Below are 12,458 nucleotides of genomic sequence, written 5' to 3' on the forward strand. Positions count from 1 at the left end.
ATTAGGTATATGTATATGGTGGCTACTTCTGAGAGTGGAATTTTAGTTGCTTTTGCTATATTGCTTCAAATCTTCAAAATAAAAAGGAATTATTTTTATAATAGTGACATGGCTACTACTCTTAATATAAAATAATATTAAAGAAAGCTAGGGAAATGTGTTTATACTAAGACTTGAAGATAAAGTCTCTGAAGGTTTTTGAGCTAAGAGGTAATACAATAATATACTGCAGAAAGATTAATTTAAAGGGAGTAGGGGGGAAAAGGCAAGCATACCAACTAAAAATATTTAGGAAGAGGATATTTTAAAAAACCTGGTGGCAGTCATCATAGAAAGAAAAACACACAAGAGACTACAGAACTGTAGAATCTGCAGTTGAATATATACATGGGAAATGAGGGAAAAAGTCAAAAAGACCCACTTATCTTTTTGCTGTATACACAAGAATTACTCAAAACAACAACAATAATACAGTGAATCAAAGTAAATGATCAGAACTTTCCCAAGTCTAGTTAATGGGAAATTAGTGATACCATTATCTGAAATACATATTGCAGGAAAAGCAGATGGTTTGGGAGATAGAAGCGGTGAGCTGGTGAGTTCCACTGAATACAATCATCAAGCAATAGGTAACTGACTCCAAACATCGGTTGTGGCCACAAAACAAGTCTCAACAAATTCCAAAAGACCGAAGTCATGCCATGCATCTTTTCCAACCACAACACTATGAAACTAGAAATCAAACACAAGAAAAAATCTGGAAAGAACAGAAAAACATGGAAGTTAAATAACATGTTACTAAACAATGAACGGTCAACTAAGAAATCAAAGAGAAAATTAAAAAATACACGGAAGTAAGTGAAAACACAACAGTCCAAAATCTTTGTGATACAGCAAAAGCTCTTCTAAGGGGGAAGTTTGTAACAGTACAGGCAGGCCTACCTCAAGAAACAAGAAAAAGGTCAAATAAACAACCTGAACTTACACTTAACAGAGCTAGAAAAAGAACAAACAAAATTTAAAAAACAGTACAAGAAAAGAAACAATAAAGATTATAAGCAGAAATAAATTAAATAGAAGCTAAGAAAACCATAGAACAGATCAGTGAAACCAGGAGCTGGTTGTTTGACAAGATCATCAAAATTGATAAAATTTGAGCCAGACACATCAAAAAAAAAAAAAAAAAGAATTCAAACAAAATCCGAAATGAAAGAGAAGGAACTGACACAAAAGAAATACAAAGAATTATAAAAGGATTATAAGAATATATTATGAAAAATTATATGCGAACAAACTGGACAACATAGAAGAAATGGATAAATTCCTAGAAAATTATAATCTACCAAAACTGAATCAGGGAGAAATAGAAAATTTGAACAGGCTGATTACCAGCAATGAAGTTTAAGCATTTAAAGAAGAGTTAATACCTATACTTCTCAAGGTGTTCCAAAAAAAAAAAAAGAAGAAGAAGAGTAAGAAAACCTTCCAATTCCATTCTATGAGGCCAACACTATCCTGACACCAAAACTGCATAAAAACACTACAAAAAAAAGAGAACTACAGGGCAGTATCTCTGACGAACACACACGAAAAAATCCTCAACAAAATATCAGCGAATTCAACAATATATTAAAACATCATTCGCCACGATTAACTGGGATTTATTCCTGGGATGCAAGGGTGATTCGATATTCACAAATCAATCAACTTGATACATCCATCAATAAGAGAAAGGATGAAAATTATATCATCATTTCAACAGATGAAAAAGAGCATTTGCAAAAGTACAGCATACACTTATGGTAAAAGCTCTCAACATAGTAGGTTTACAGGGAATATACCTCAACATAATAAAGGCTATCTATGAAAAACCCACAGCAAACATCATACTCAATGGTGAGAAGCTGAGAGCTTTTCCCCTTAGGTCAGGAACAAGACAAGGATGTCCACTCTCACCACTTTCATTCAACATAGTCCTGGAAGTCCTAGCCACCGTGATCGGACAAGAAAGAAATTGGTAAGGAAGAACTAAAACATTCCCTACTTGCAGATAATATAATACTATATATAGAAAACCCTAAAGGCGTCACAAAAAAACTACAACAACTGATAAATGAATTCCATAAAGTCGCAGGATACAAAATCAATACACGAAAATCCTTTGCACTTCTATACACTAATAATGAAGAAGCCAAAAGAGAAATTAAGAAAATAATCCCATTTATAACTGCACCACAAATAATAAAATACCTGGGAATAAACGTAGCCAAAAAGGTCAAAGACCTTCTGAAAACTATAAAACATTGATAAAGAAATTGAAGATGACACAAACAAATGGAAAGATACTCATGTTTATGGACTGGGAGAAGAAATATTGTTAAAATGTCCATACTACCCATTAATGCAATCCCTATCAAAGTACCAACAACATTTTTCTCAGAATTAGAAGAAATAATCCTAAAATTTGTGAGGAACCACATAAGACCACAAATAGCCAAAGCAATCTTGAAAAAGAACAACTGGAGGTATCACAAACCCAGATTTCAAGATGTAATATGAAGCTGTAGAAATCAAAACAGTATGGTACTGACACAAAAACAGATACACAGATGAATGGAACACAAGACAGAGCCCAGAAATAAACCCATGATTATACAATCAATTAATCTTTGACAAAGGAGGCAAGAATATACATTGGAAAAACACAGTCTCTTCAACAAATGGTGCTAGGAAAACTAGACAGCTACATCCTAAAGAATAAAACTGGACCACTTTCTTACACCACACACAAAAATAAACTCAAAACGGATTAAAAACCTAAATGTGAGACCTAAATTCATAAAAATTCTAGAGGAGAAAAAAGGCAGTAATTTCTCAAACATCAGCTGTAATAACATTTTTCTAGGTAGGTCTCCTGAGGCAAGGGAAACAAAAGCAAAAATAAAGTACTGGGATTACATCAAATTTAAAAGCTTCTCAAAGCACCCTGAAACTAATAATACACTATATGTTAACGATAATGAATTTAAATTACATTTTTTTAAAAAAATAAAAATAAATGAAAGCTTCTTAAAGCAATCTACACATTTAATACAACCCCTATCATAATAGCACTAGCATTTTCTACAGAGCTAGAACAAACAATACTAAAATTTGCATGGAACCACAAAAGACCCTGAATAGCCAAAACAGTCTGGAAGAAGAAAAGCAAAGCTGGAGGTGTTACAACTCCAGACTTCAAGCTATATTACAAAGCTGTAGTGATCAAGGCAGTATGATACTGGCATAAACACAGACACATGGATCAATGGAACAGAATGGATAATCCAGAAATGAACCCACAAATATATGGTCAATTAATCTTGGACAAAACAGGAGAGAATATCCAGTGGAAAAAAGAGACTCATCAACACATGGTGTTGGGAAAACCAGACAGCAACATGAAGAAGAATGAAACTGGAAAACTCTCTTACACCATACATGAACAGAAATTCAAAATGGATTAAAGATCTAAATGTGAGACCATAAAAATCTTAGTGGAGATTACAGGCAGTAATTTCTTTGACATGGGCCACAACAACTTCTTACTAGATATGTCTCCTCAGGCAAGGGAAACAAAAGCAAATATAAACTATTGGGACTTCATCAAAATAAAAAGTTTCTGCACAGTGAAGGAAATAATCAACAAAACTAAAAGGGAACATATGGAATGGGAGAAGATATTTGCAAAGGATGTATCTGATAAAGGTTAGTATCCAAAATATATAAAGAACACAACACCCAAAAATGAATATTCATTAAAAAATGGGCAGAAGACATGAATAGACATTTTTCCAAAGAAGACATCCAGATGGCCAACAGACACACGAAAAGATGCTCAACATCATGCATCATCAGGTAAAATACAAATCAAGACTACAATGAGATGTCACCAACACCAGTCAGAATGGCTAAAATCAACAAGAAAGGCAAGGATGCAAAGGGGGAACGCTCTTACACTGCTGGTGAGAATGCAAACTGATGCAGCCACTGTGGAAGACAGTATGGAGGCTCCTCAAAACGTTAAAAAGAGAAACTACCCTACAATCCTACAATCTGCAATGACATGGATAGAACTAGAGAGTATTATGCTAGGTGAAATAAGTCAAAGAAAAACAAGTACCATGTGATTTCACTTCTATGTGTAATTAAAAAAAAAAAAAAAGCAAATGAACAAAGACAAAAACAGAGAAACAAAAAAAACCCAGACTCTTAAATAGAACAATCCGGTGGTTGCCAGACAGCAGCTGGTTGGAGGATGGGTGAAACAGGTGATGAGCACTGAGCAATGTATAGAACAGCTGAATCACTACACTGTACACCTGAAATTAATATAATACCGTATGTTAATTAAACTGCAATTAAAGTTCAAAAGAAATTTAAAAATAAAAAATAAAGATTGAGGGGATGGGGCTAAAGATGCAAATCTAGGAGTCACTAGAGAGATGACAGTTGAAGCAATGATAATGATTGCGATACTGGAGGAAAAGAACAAGTGAAGTGGGTGAAGTGGGTAAAACATAGGCAGCAAAAGAAAAAGGGAGGACGGGAAAGGATTAGTTAGAAAAGCAGAAGGAAAATCAAGATGGGGCGCCTGGGTGGCTCAGTCGTTAAGCGTCTGCCTTCGGCCCAGGGCGTGATCCCGGCGTTATGGGATCGAGCCCCGCATCAGGCTCCTCCGCTGGGAGCCTGCTTTTTCCTCTCCCACTCCCCCTGCTTGTGTTCCCTCTCTCGCTGGCTGTCTCTCTCTCTCTGTCAAATAAATAAATAAATAAAATCTTAAAAAAAAAAAAAAAGAAAGAAAGAAAATCAAGATAGTGCAGCATACTCTAGAAAAAGGTACCTCACAGCATTCACAATGGAAAGATTCAGAATAGCCGTTTAAACTTAGTGTTAACATTCTGAAAGGCAAATACAATATAGCACAGAGGAAAATGGTATTATAAAAAATTCAAGAAAATACGGATGATGAGGTGTTGGAAATTGGCTCGGCCTGCTCTTTCCAAGAAATCTGCAGATTTACAGAAGGACAGAATGAACAATCTGCACAATTGGGAGTACACAAGTAGGCAATCTAGAGGAAGGAAGCAAACGAGGAGGCACAAGAAATGATGAGGCAAATTCCAAGAGCAGGCAAGAGTATACAGCACAAGGGAAAAGGGCTACTGCCATAAATCAGGAAAAGGATATCTTTTTCTCATGAAAAAATTACAATCAAGTGTAATTATGAGTAGATGTTACAACTGAAAATCAATCAGTGACACCATTAAGAAACTGAAAATAAAAGCCAATTTTATACTACTAAATAATAAAGATCTAAGATAAAATCAGGTTCTGAATAACTCAAGCTACAGTAATAGTTGCTATCAACTAAACAGTCAGTGACTTTTCTTTTTTCCTTTTTTTAAAAAAATATTTGATTTATTTATTAGACAGAGAGAGCAAGAGCACACACAAGGGAAGCAGCAGGCAGAGCAAAAGGGAGAAGCAGGCTCCCCGCTGAGCAGGGAGCCCGATGCAGGGCTTGATCCTAGGACATTTGACTGAATGAGCCACCCAGATGCCCCAGTCAGTGACTTATTTTCAACCATCTATGTACACAAAAAAGAAGGAAGGAATTTGAAATGACTATTAATTTACTCCACGAATTCACAATAAGTATATATGAGAAAAAATTATATCTGAAATGAATATATTTGGTACATGACTCAAGGGAATTAAATTTCTAGTAGAACTTAAATATATTTTTTAAAGACAGGAAAAAATGACTGGATTATTAGTACTCTTGGATTAGTAATACTACAACAAAAGTGCACTGAGGAAAAATTAAGAAATAGAACATAAATAGGATGTGGTGCTCTACAATTCTAATATTTTACAAAGTATTTACAGTATACCAGAGATGGCACTGACTGCTTTCGAAACATGCATACACTAACTTAATCTTTTCATCAAAATTTTGAGATGTAGGTAAGCTTATGCCTAATTTAAAAATGAATGAATAGAGTAAAAGGTAAAATAACGCCAAAGGCCATTCGGCTAACTAATTGATACAGTCAGGACCTGAATCCAAGTTTACCCAACTCCAGAGACTTCAGTTGTCAACATGACAAAAAATTACTTTTGAAGAAGGAACAAATTCTTGGATGAATGTTGAACCAAAGTTCCTGATCTTAACAATCACCTGGAGGACCTATAAAAAAATAAAGTTCCCCAAGCTCCACTCCAGCTTACTGAAAGACCCTGCAAAGAAAAACCTTAGAAATCAGATGACTGTTATGATCAGGCAACCTTGGAAAATACTGGCATGTGACAAAATCAAAGGCAGGAAGAGATTCTGTCTCATAAATTATGTTTGGGTATGAAAGTATGTGACAATAGTTCACGTAAACTTTTTAGATATTTATGTGATTACCCTAAGAAAATTCAATCATAACATTTTTAAAAAGATTTTATTTACTTGAGAGACAGCGAGCATGTGGGGGGAAGACAGAGGAAGAGGGACAAGCAGACTTCCCGCTAAGCAGGGAGCCCAATGTGGGGCTTGATCCCAGGACCTGAGCTGAAGGCAGATGCTTAACTGACTGAGCCACCCAGGTGCCCCGTCATAACACTTTTAAATGAATGAGAGAACAAGAAGAAAACCAGATTGTCTATTTTTTTTATAGATATAATACATTTCTTTTTTAAGATTTTATTTATTTAAGAGAGAGAAAACATGAGCAGGGGGGGAGGAGCAGAGGGAGTGGGAGAAGCAGGCTCCGCAGCAAGCAGGGCCCTGCGATCATGACCTGAGCCAAAGGCCGACATTTAACTGACCGAGCCACCCAGGTGACCTGATGTAATACATTTCAAAATGGAATTTCACAGATTTTTGAAGAGAAGCAATAAAAATTAAGAGACGGACAGGGTGGCAATTGGTAGATGGTTTTAAAGCAGTGTTTCATACTTCCAAGAATTTTAGTATGGACTCTTGATTCAGTTTACCTTGATTATTAAGAATTTTAAAATTACAAATGACAGCTCATAGCCTCAGGTAAAGATGCCCAGCAGTTGACCATTCACCTGTAGTTTTTGGATTAATATGCTTATAGGAGCCACTATGGCTTAATAAAATTATAATGAAAGTAAACATATTAAGCAATTTGACAAATCAAAATTCATTTAACTCATATGAAAAAAAAGGCCAAAAAATGAGAATACTAAACCAAACCACAGTAGTAAAAGCAGAGGCTTTGGAACCACAAAGACCTGGTTTTTAATGCTGGCTGTGTGACCATCAACAATCTGCCTTCAGATTGCTCCTCTAGAAGACACAGATAGTAATAATACACAGTTGAAAACTTTCACTTCCAGCCATGATGGCGTGACAAGGTCCAGATGTACCCTCCCACCTTAACGAAAAAATTAGGCAAATATATAAAGCATGAAATTCAATTAATGTAATATAGCAATTATCAAGAGAACAAAAAACAAAACCACATTATTTTGCAACAGATGCAGAAACACAATTTGACAAAATCCAACATCTCTTTGTGATAAAAGCACACAACAAAATAGGAATAAAAAGGAACTTCCTCAATCTGATGAAAGGCATCTATGAAAACCCACACCTAACATCATACTTTATGATGAAAGACTAAATACCTCCCCTAAAGACTGGGAACAAAACAAAGATGTCATGTCCACATTTACCACTTCTATTCAACACTGTATTTCAGGTTCTGCCTAAAGCAAAAAGCAAGAAAAACAAATCAAAGACATCCAGGTTGGAAAAGAAGTAAACCTGTATCTATTTGCAGATAACATGATCTTATATATAGAAAATCCGAAAGAATCCACTAAAAAGCTATTAGAACTAAAGCTAGTTCAAGCAAGGTTGCAAGAGACAAGACTAATACATAAAATTCAACTGTATTTCTGTGCACTAGTAATGAACAGTCTGAAAATGACATTAAGAAAACAATTCCAATTTACAATCATGTCTACAAGAGTACATACTTAGGAATAAATTTAAATAAGGTGACTTCTGCACACTGAAAACTTCAAAGCACTAAATAGATATATACATCAATGGGACAGGATATTATAATGGTAATCAAGATAAAGTGGTATTGGTGTAAAAACAGGCATAGAGACAAATGAAACAGAATAGACAGGCAGAAACAGACCCATACATATATATGGCAAACAGCTTTTCAATAAGGGTACTAAGGCAATTTAATATAAAAAGGATAATCTTTTCAACAATTGGTACTTGAACATTGGATATCCCTATGAAAAAAATGAACCTCAACCCTACCTCACACCATATACAAAATTTAACTCAAAAGGGAAAACAGACCTTATTGTAAAATTTAAGACTCCTACAAAAAAATTAAGAGAAAATCTTAGTGACCTTAAATTTAGGTAAAGATTTTTTAAATAGTACACAAAAAACACAAAATATAGAAGAAAAAAAGTTAATAAATTGGACTTTAGCAATTTTTAAAACTTCAAAACACACTTTTAAGAAAAGGAAAAGGCAGGGATGCCTGGGTGGCTCAGTTGGTTAAGTGTCTGCCTTCGGGTGGGATCACGATCCCACTGTCCTGGGATCGAGTCCCACATCAGGCTCTTTGCTCAGCACAGAGCCTGCTTCTCCCTCTTCCCCTCCCCCACCTCATGCTCACTCTCTCACTGACAAATAAATAAAATCTTTAAAAAAAAAGAAAGAAAGAGAAAAAAAAAAGAAAAGGAAAAGGCAGGACGCCTGGGTGACTCAGTCAGTTACATATCTGCCTTCGGCTCTGGTCATGATCCCAGGGTCCTGGAATCAAGTCCTGCACTGGGCTCCCTGCTCAGTCTGCTTCTCCTTCTGCCTCTGTCTTTGCCTGCTGCCCCCCTGCTCATGCTTGCTCTCTCTCTGACAAATAAATCAATCTTAAAAAAAAAAAAAAAAAGAAGAAGAAGAAAGTGGAAAAGGAAAAGGCAATCCAAGGACTACAAGAAAGTATTTGCAAAACATAGACCTTAATACCGAAAATACATGAGGCGCTCTAAGAAATCTTTTCATTTGTGACAATGTGGACGAAACTGGAAGGCAATATGCTCAATTAAATGAGCCACATAAAGAAAGACAAATGCTGCATGGTAGTAGAAAAGTGGCTGCCAGGGGTTGAGTGTGGAGAAAGAAACAGGGAGAGGTTGGTAAAAGTGTATAAACTTTCAGTTGCAAGATTAATAAGTTCTGAGGATCTAATGTACAGCATGGTGACTATAGTTGATAACACTATTGTATAATTGAAATACTCTAAGAGAACAGAACTTAAACATTCTCTCTCTCTCTCTCTCACACACACACACACACACACACACACACAAATATGTGAGGTGATGGATGTGTTATTTAACTTGATGAGGGGAATCCTTTCACAATGTATACATATGTGAATATCAAAGCATCATGCTGTATACTTTATGTACCTTACTATTTGTCAATTATACCTCAGTAAAGCTAAAAAAAAAAGAACTTAATAATAAAACAATCAAACTTTAATGAACAAGATGTTTGAACACACGTTTCACCAAACAAGAGATAAAGATATGAAATCTGCACATGAAAAGATGTTCAAAAATGAAAATTAAAACGAAATGAGATACCATACACACATACTAAAATGGAGTGGCTAAAACCACAAAGTGTAACCATGTCAAATGTTGGTGAGAATGTTGTTAATTAGAACTCTCATCCACTGCTGGTAAGAATGTCTAACACCACAAATATACCCTGCTTTTCAAAAGTTCTCATTATACCACTTTGCTTTTATGAGAGACCTACATTATTACTTGTTTCCACAACCAAAAGAAATCCAAAGAGGATTTCTGCTTTATGAAAAAAAGCAAAAGCAAAAATCGTGTTCAGTGTTTGTTTTGCAGTGAGCCATTACGGAGTTAGCACAACCCAAACAGCAAGAGTGGCGCTGCCAAGCTCCCTCCCCAGGAACTACACTCAGCATCTCAGTGTCAGGCCACCATAGTTTTGAACTGTGTTTGTGAACATCTGTGCTTTATCTCAATTTATTTTGTGTATCCATTAGCAAGATGTGTGCTAATACATCAGAAAAACCTAAAAATTTCCCATATAAATTAATGGTAATTGCATCTTTATGCCATTCTGGATTACAAAAGGTTTCATAGGAACATGCCACTTTCAGATAGTGGGGGAAACCTATATAATAACCACTTCGGAAAACTGTTTCTTTAAAAGTTAAATATAAACCTATTATGAGGCTCTGCTATTTCATTCTTAGGTATTTACCCAAGAAAATGAAAGCACACATCTGCACAAAGACTTGTACATGATGGTTCACAGCAGCTAGATCTATAATGGCCAAAAACCAAGAAAGTAAACAAATACCTATCAACAGGTGACGGGATTAACAAATTATGGTATTTCTATACAATGGTATACTTCTCAGCAATGAAAAGGAACTGATATACACAACAGTATGGATGACATTCAAAATAACTATGTTGAGTGAAAGATGCCAGAGGAAAAGAATATATACTGTATGATTCCTTTCATATAAAATTCTAGAAAATGCTAACATCCATAGTGACAAAAAGCAGATCAGCAATTGCACAGTAACAGAGTTGGAGGAAGGAATGAATACAAAGAAGCATGAGCAAACTTCTGAGGGCGATGAACTGTTTATTATCTTCATTGTGCTGAGGTTTCAGGAATATATACATGTCAAAACTCATCAAATTGACGCTTTACATATGTGTTATTTATTGTCTGTCAATTGCACCTCAAAAAAGCTGTAAAAAATTAATGTGTATCTCATAGGATTATTCTAAGTACATGATATTGCACCTAATAAGTTTTAAGTGAGCCTATTATTCTGCCACAGAATAATCACTTCATATCAGCTTCTTATATTAACAACTGAAGAAAGTACTTGGGCAACTAATTCAACGTTCAAAGCATCTAAGATATACCTTCGCTTCTTCCTCTTGTGCTTTTTTAACAATTGCTTGTAATTGCACCTCTCGCTTAAATTCAGCATGAAGTAATTTCTCTTCCATCATCCTGCGTCGTTGATCTAATAATTCTTCCTTCCACTTCCGAACATCTTTCTCCTACACAGAGTGAGATAATCAGACATAATAATTTAACAGATAAACAGCTTAGGAATTACAAAGTCTAGAACCTAGAAAGACCTAAAGGAGCATGACTTATGATTTAGAACACAGACTAGGAAGCCAGACTGTTTTGAGTTCATAATCTACCTTGGTCACCTGCTAGCAAAAATCAAAAGCTGGCTCAACATGAGTGGAAATAAAACTAACATTTCAGTTGAATTTTAGCTACATAATTATGTGTTTAATCACCTAAAAAAGTATGATGCAGAAACAGCACTGGATGAGGAGCTAGAGGACAGATTTTTAAAGCCCTTTGGTCAGCCAATTATCGGTAATGTAACACTGGAAACAGTACTTCACCTCCCCTGGATTCAGTTTTCACACCTGTAAAAAGCGGGATTCTGTATCTGTTCAATTCTGTGAGCTACAGAGAATTCTGGTAATGAGACCACATATGTAAAACAGTGCTGAAACAATAACCTATTTTACAAATGGAAGGTGGATTTATCATTAAAATCAAACAGATACTTACCTTAATGGAAAAATTAAACCAAAACCTCTAACAACTTGTACAATTTCAAGAATTTATTATTCTGTTTGCATGAATACTTGGAGATTATATTACATAAGAAAATAAACTATACAATTTTATTTGTCTTAAAGACATAATAAGGGGCGCGTGGGTGGCTCAGTTGGTTAAGCATCTGCCTTCCGCTCAGGTTATGATCTCAGGGCCCTAGGATGGAGCCCCACATTGGGCTCCCTGCTCAGCGGGGAGTCTGCTTCTCCCTCTCCCACTGTCCCTCCCCCCGCCAACTCATGCTCACCCACCCTCCCCAAATAACTAAATAAAATCTTAAAAAAAAAAAGACACAGTAAGAGGGAAAGTTGCAGTTGTGTTACAGCATTTCTCTAAAGCTGAAAATTCAATAATATATTAACTCTTACAGAATCCTACAACATGGAGTCTGCTTTTCATTTTGATTTATTCATTCTAAATGATAAAGATAAAAATAATGACAAATTCTTGAGATCCAGATAAAGAGAAAAGTCACAGATTTCCTTCTTTTTCCAGTCTTAGAAAAGACTGTATTAAACAGAATCTTATATTAAACCTCATTTTTAAAAATATTTGATTATTTGGTCCAATTACCTCTCCCAAATTTAAAATATACATTATAAGTAATGTAAATAATATTTGTTTAAGATTTTATTTTTAAGTAATCCCTATACCCAACATGGAGCTTGAACTCACAACCCTGAGATCAAGTCTCTCGCATGTTCCACCGACT

At 35.3% G+C, this 12,458-nt stretch overlaps 1 protein-coding gene across 5 annotated transcripts in view; it reads right to left on the reverse strand.

The window, feature by feature from the left end:
• Positions 1 to 12,458, reverse strand: part of SCAPER (S-phase cyclin A associated protein in the ER) — a 527,655-nt gene that overhangs the window by 371,816 nt on the left and 143,381 nt on the right. For all 5 annotated transcript variants that reach the window (XM_040642943.1, XM_040642940.1, XM_040642941.1 and 2 more), the window contains one exon: positions 11,023 to 11,163. In XM_040642943.1, the coding sequence (XP_040498877.1) occupies positions 11,023 to 11,163 (141 nt within the window). The remainder of the gene's footprint in view (positions 1 to 11,022; positions 11,164 to 12,458) is intronic.

Source organism: Ursus maritimus, unplaced genomic scaffold (genome assembly GCF_017311325.1).
Source record: "Ursus maritimus isolate PB19 unplaced genomic scaffold, ASM1731132v1 scaffold_27, whole genome shotgun sequence".
Classification (NCBI taxonomy): Eukaryota; Metazoa; Chordata; class Mammalia; order Carnivora; family Ursidae; genus Ursus; species Ursus maritimus.